The sequence below is a fragment of the Pteropus alecto genome, unplaced genomic scaffold (genome assembly GCF_000325575.1).
Source record: "Pteropus alecto unplaced genomic scaffold, ASM32557v1 scaffold61, whole genome shotgun sequence".
In the NCBI taxonomy this organism is placed as follows: Eukaryota; Metazoa; Chordata; class Mammalia; order Chiroptera; family Pteropodidae; genus Pteropus; species Pteropus alecto.
Genome location: NW_006434835.1, coordinates 15,787,859 through 15,793,908, shown reverse-complemented (window position 1 = coordinate 15,793,908; position 6,050 = coordinate 15,787,859). Strand labels below are relative to the sequence as shown.

At 49.0% G+C, this 6,050-nt stretch overlaps 1 protein-coding gene across 4 annotated transcripts in view; it reads left to right on the top strand.

Annotated features, from left to right (window-relative positions):
- The window catches only part of OTOF (otoferlin), a 90,814-nt gene that overhangs the window by 42,039 nt on the left and 42,725 nt on the right, over positions 1 to 6,050 (top strand). Inside the window, exon 6 of one of the 4 annotated variants that reach the window (XM_006910299.1) lies at positions 1,315 to 1,359. The exons of the other annotated variants lie outside the window; for them this stretch is intronic. Within the exon in view, the coding sequence (XP_006910361.1) occupies positions 1,315 to 1,359 (45 nt within the window). The remainder of the gene's footprint in view (positions 1 to 1,314; positions 1,360 to 6,050) is intronic. 4 annotated transcript variants of the gene reach the window in all.

Below are 6,050 nucleotides of genomic sequence, written 5' to 3'. Positions count from 1 at the left end.
GAAAAGGATCACATTTTATCCTTCAGCTTCACGAAGCCCACCTTCCCGCCCCGCCCTTGCCCACTGCCAGGAGATACACTTCCCCTTTTGGTTCCTCTACTGCAAACGTTCTCAAACTCTTTAGGGTCACAGCATTCTTTAAAAACAATGAACAAATAAACAAACTTCCTTCAAAACCTAGATCGATAATTCAGAGAGGCAGCCCTGCCTGGATTAACAGGAGGCTGGGGCCAGTAAATCTCCTATTTGGCCCCCATTCTCAAAAGCTCGTTGGAGCCCCAGCTCCACTGAAGCAAGTCCCACACAGCTCTCAGGGGGTCTCAGTGGGGGCCCACGCCAGACCAGCAGCAGGACCAGCTGGGTCTGGGGCCAGAGCAGGGCTACTGAGACAGTCTCTCCCCTTCTCTATTCTCTGCCCGGTGGTCTCAGCCGCTTTCGGCAGCCAGAGACCTGGCTAATGTTAACTTGTTGGAAAAGAATTGCAGACTGACCAGGATGACTGACCATAGCTGGACTTCAGCTGTCACCTCTCTAGGACTTTGGGTCCTGAATTGTTGGGACAGGGAGTCATGCCTACCCGGGCAAGTTCTGTGCCAGGACAAAGCATGAGGAGGAAAAAATTTGCTGATTGTTATTCATTTTCTTTTCTTCATCCTTATGGCCACAGCATCAGGGAAGCATTGAAAGGGTATTCCAGAAGGGTTTTCTGAAAACCTCCTTAAATTGGGAAAAGAGTACTGTTCTGGCTCTTTGCTAAGCTCGCTGACTTTTGCACACTCAGAACCTCCCTGGCCCACCTTTGCTCTCAGAATCCCTCAGAGCCTGGGAGCCCCCCCATCCTCCTCCATTGGAGGGGATCGAGGGAGGAGGTGGGGAGGCGTAGGATAGTCCCTGCCTGGAGGATGGCCAGGTTCATCTAACCTTGTGTCATCCCCGAGGTACCTGTGACCCACATTTGGAAATCAGCAGACCCTGGCCTGGGTGTGGAGATGAACTGATACCCTGAGGCCTCCTCCCTCAGCAGAGCAGAGCTCAGGGTTCTCCTGGGCTTGGGGCTGAGATAGTGGTCATCCAGCCCACTCCTGGGTCCCTCCCTAAGAAATGGACCATAGCCCCACACCCCTCTCCCAGGCCTATCAGGTCCCCTCCTGCTGGCTCGCTGAAGCGAGAGGCTGTGGGGCGAGGAATCGTTGGGATGAGGAGGCCCCTGGGGAGCGTGGGGTCTGCAGGGCCAGGGGCTAAGTCTGCAAGCGTCTCTGGTCCGCACCGTGTCACATACATCTCCTTGTCTCCTCATTTCTTCCCCCTACTCAGCAAAGGCAGAGAGAAGACCAAGGGACGCAGAGATGGCGAGCACAAGTAGGTGTCCCAGGCCAGGGCCGAGCCCACGGGGCTCAAAGAGTCCTCACCACAGGGTGTGGACCTCGGGATGGCCCACGTCAGAGGGCTTAGGTACGGGCTGTCCTGGTGAAGCCAGCACCATGGGATTGCAGGGCAATGGCGGTCTCTCCACCTGGGGGCTGAGGGACAGGGAGGTGCTGGGGGCGGGGGCAGGTGGCTGAGCCTTACAGATTCCGCTCCCTCCTCCCTCCTTTCAGTGTCTCGCTGCTTCCTCCACTTCCCTGTTCGGCTCCCCACTCCCGCGGGTCAGGCCCTCAGGGGTCCCTGTGAGGGAGGGTGTGACTGAAGTCAAAGGAGTTGGGGAGGCCGAAGGACCCTGGAGGCCCAAAGAGGACACTGAGTGGCCAAGGGGGTATGGCTGGAACAGAAAGCCCCAGGAAGCTCAGGAGGGATGACCATTCTCTGGTGGTCCTCCCCATCTTCGTTCCCTCGGAGGCTTCCTGGGGGAGGGAGAGATCAGGCACGGTCTGGGAGAGGAGAGCGGGAGGGGACTCCAGATGAGAGGGCTGAACACAAGGGGCAGGAAAGGCTCCAGGCTCCAGGGTTAATGTGTGTCTCCCAGGCTCCTGCAGAAACCTGTGTCCTCTCAAGGAATCTCTAGCATCACAGGGAATTCACAAGGCACTCGGAGTCCACTGACCATGCTGGAGGGGCCTCTCTCCAACACCTTTTCTGACAGACAGCAAACCCGAGTCCCGGAGAGGAGAAGCGATTTGCCCCAGACCCGGGGCAGAGCTGAGACAAAAACACAGGGATTTAACTTCTGACCAGTCTGCAATAGACCCAGGGAGTTTAGAGCATCTGACTATACCCTAAATCAAATTTAATTCTTCAAACACACCAATGAGAGCTAAAAAGCCAGGAATGAGGTCTTTGTTTTCAAGATAGGGAAACTGATCCCCCAAGATGTTAAGAGATTTGCCCCAAACTGTGGTCCCAGTAAGCTAAAAATTAGCAGACATGGGGGTATCATGAGGACAGCAGGATTGTGTGTATAGGGGTCCAAAGTGATCAATACTGGTGTGGGCTTGGGGTATCTGCTTCCATTAAAAACACTGGGGGACTCAACTTCATTCCTTACTTTCACAAAAGCATATCAAATTCCAATTCTCACAAGTTACACACGAGCAAAAGCCTGACAACAAGGTGACAACCCCGTGTGGGGAGCACTCAGGCCCAGAGACCTGAAGGGCTGGAGTTTGCCAGGATCCGAGCAAGGAAGGATGCCTCAGGCTCAGCATGTGGCTTGGAGAGGGAGCCAGGAAGCAGAATCCTAAGGGTGTGGGAGATGATGGCAGACACTGAGCTGGGGGTCCTGTTTAGGGAGAGGGTTTAGGGAGTTGGATTTCTGTACGGACGCTTAGATGTAAAAGACCCATATGAGACACAAATGACTTGTCCGTCCCCCAGGCTCCCTGTCTGACAGATGTGATGCTCTTTAAGGCCCTTCTTCATTTCCAGCTCCCCAGTGTCCTGGGCTCCTTGGGATTCAGACTGGCTTCATCCCTTGACTGGCCCCAGCTGGACTAAAAAGTGCCCCACAGTGCAGTGGGACCACAGTAAATGCTGGTTCCCTAGCACTACATTCTAATCTCTTGCCATTTCCAATTAACATATGAGATAAAGTAGACTGGCATTTATTATTCTAATTTAATGTGTAGAGCATTGAGACAATCGAAAGGGTAGAGAAATGGGATTTTTAAGAGGAGATTCAACAAGTTGAAACTGTTTAGCCTGGAGTAGAAATGGTGTGGAAACTAGTTTTAAATCTCTGCAAGGTTATCGTGTAGCAAAACTGGTTAGTTTCTAACTCCGCTGAGGAGAAATAAGTGGAAATAGGTATAAGTTGCAGTGGGGAAAACTTAAGAATGGAGCCATGCAGGTACTCTTGCCCCCTGTGAGTACATGAGATTCTGGGATAGGTTGCTTTGGGAGATGGGAAATCTATTTCCATGATGTTGTTTGCTTGAGATTTGCAAGGGGTTGGACCACTAGGGAGAACTGAGGATCCAGCTCCCCTGGCAAATGTGGGGATCAGTACACAAGGGCCCCCCAGCTTGCTGGTATGGCAAGGCGCATGTGCAAACAGGCCATTTTGGAGACAGGTTCTTGTGTGAAGGGTCAACCTGTCCTGCCAAGATGTGGGAAGTAATAGAAACTAACTGAAATTCAGCACACTTTGAAAGACTACTGTAAAGGCTACCGTTATTAAATTACTTGTACTTAGGGGATGGAAAATAAGAGAAATAAGCCCATCAAGGGGCACTTGGGGAATATTTCCCCCAAGTTTTGAAAATTTGGCCATTTAAACAATGCAGAGAAGAGCGCCAGGTCCTATTTCTGTTAGGTAGAAGTTTGTTTCTCCTGATCACTTGAGGTCCGAGCTAATGAGCCTAGACAGTCCCACTGAAGGCAGTCAAGGGCAGAAGCCCTGGGCAGCCATGGCCAGCTGTTCACTTCCAGTCATGCCCTTCTAAGTCACAATATGCAGACTAATACACAGAGACCAAACTAGTGAGACCCAGCTCATGACATTTAGTCTGGCCGATGTCCCCAGTCATCGTGAATACCAAGCTCTCCCTTAAGACCCCAAGTGCATCGCCCAAACACAGTAACATCCTTCTAAATCTGAGCCATGGAATAAGCAAAGAAACAAATGCAAAAAGAGTTTACAATGAGTGAAATAAGTTTAAAATCTTTTCTTTAGTGAGAAATTGCTGTCCGAACTCTAGGTACATAGAATTCTGACTTTGATGAATCCAGGAATGGAGAAGCCCAAATGTGACCATAAATCCTCAGAAGGTCCTAGAGGCTCCTGCTTCCCCTGCTTTCTTGCAGCCGTGAATGAGGAGCCACTTGGTTGCAAAGTAGTTTTTTAATGAGCTAATTATTGTCTTGTTTTCTTTGTCTGTTTCTCACTATATTATATCTTTAGTAATTGGAGAACTCAACTAAACCAAATGCAGAATTTTATTTTAAAGAAAAAAACAACCCTCAGGTTACCAGTAACCTAATCCACAATTTACATTTTTAAAATCTATAAGTCTACAAGAGGATAATCTCCAAATTTTCCTGATTAAGTTAACATTTATGTCCAAAAAAAAATAACCTTTACTCTTTGTCAAGAGAAGCAAGCATGCTGCTTTTCTGGGAACTGGTGCTGCAATAGGCCAAAGAGACTTCTTCTATAATGGACTTCCGATGTGTCGTCAATCGGAAATGACAAAGGGCAGTGATAGTGGATGACATCACACTCTATTGCCCACAGTTCAGATGAATTGAAGAGCAAGTTTAGGAGAAACAAGCAGGCACAGAGCCTATAGTAAGAATTCTGGAAATTACATTCACCCTACACATTCTGCATTTGTCATAAAGGGACAAATCATCGTTTCGAGATAGTCCTAGGACCCAGGAATACCTCCAGTGAACCTGCCCCATTTGAGGTGGTTAAAATTATGCAGGATCTGGGGAGATGAGTTTCATCTTTGAATTGCTTTAGGGTATAGTAGAGACTGGTTACACTGGTTACATAAGTATAGTTTATTTATCAATCTTTACTTACAAATATGTTCGTTTTAAGGAATAAAGTGACTTTTAAATTCAAGGGCCATAGGTACCCAAAGTAAGCCCAGGCCCTTTTCCACTTGGACGGGTCCTTTGGACCATTGTCAGAGAGCCACGATTCTCTGCTCCCCGCACCTCTGGGCCTCTGGCTGCATGGCCAGATCCCGTCACAGGATATTGAGCAGCCTGCTTCTCCAAGCAGGGTCTGCTTCTGACCTGACCTGTCTCAGAGCACCTCCCAGGGGGGCATGAGAGCAAGAGCAGGCATGGGATGAGGAGCTGTGTGGCTGGAGCAAGCTGCATGCGATGGTATCGTGTAGGTCACGCATAGAGTGGGGCTGGGGACTCTAAGGATGGCACGGCTCAGGAATGGCCAAAAAGTGACTGTATGAAGTCAAGCACAGGATCCTCCAGGAAACTCCTGGGTAATCCAGGAGAGCAGCAAGGCTGGGAGGAAAGGAATCCCAACACTGAGACAGGAAGTAGAGTGCCACACTAGTGGCACCCCTACTTTTAAGGCCACTAGGCAGGGAGAAATCTCACTAGGTGGTTCAGTGTAATCCAGGCAGGATGGTCCCTTTCTCACCATCACACAGTTGTTTCTAATGAGTTCATTGATCTGTTCAATGTTATGTCATCAATAACTTAATATTTATAGTAGTCTCTTCCAAAATATGTGTAGATGCTTAGATTATTTTTGAATGAGCCCCCTTTTTTGTAAACAGGAGCATGATCTGTGGGGCTCTTCACAGATGACATTTCCATACACAAATTGTGCTAACAGATGGCCCACACCTATACGTACCAGTGCAGGCCCTGGGGACTTTTTGCCAAAGTTCTAAATGGTCAAGATGATGGGATTCACACTCAAGAGAAGTGCAATGTCACAGCATCGAGGACGCCATGGAAGCATTGTTGGCCTTGGAGACGGGTGCTTTGTGCTTCCATCCCAACTCTCTGAGCCTCAGATTTTATAGACTGAATGAGAAGCATATGTCCCTTCCTGGATTGCTATGAAGATGAAATGAGCAAACATCTGGAAAAGTCTTTAGCCCACAGTAGTTGCTCAAGAAAGATTATATAAC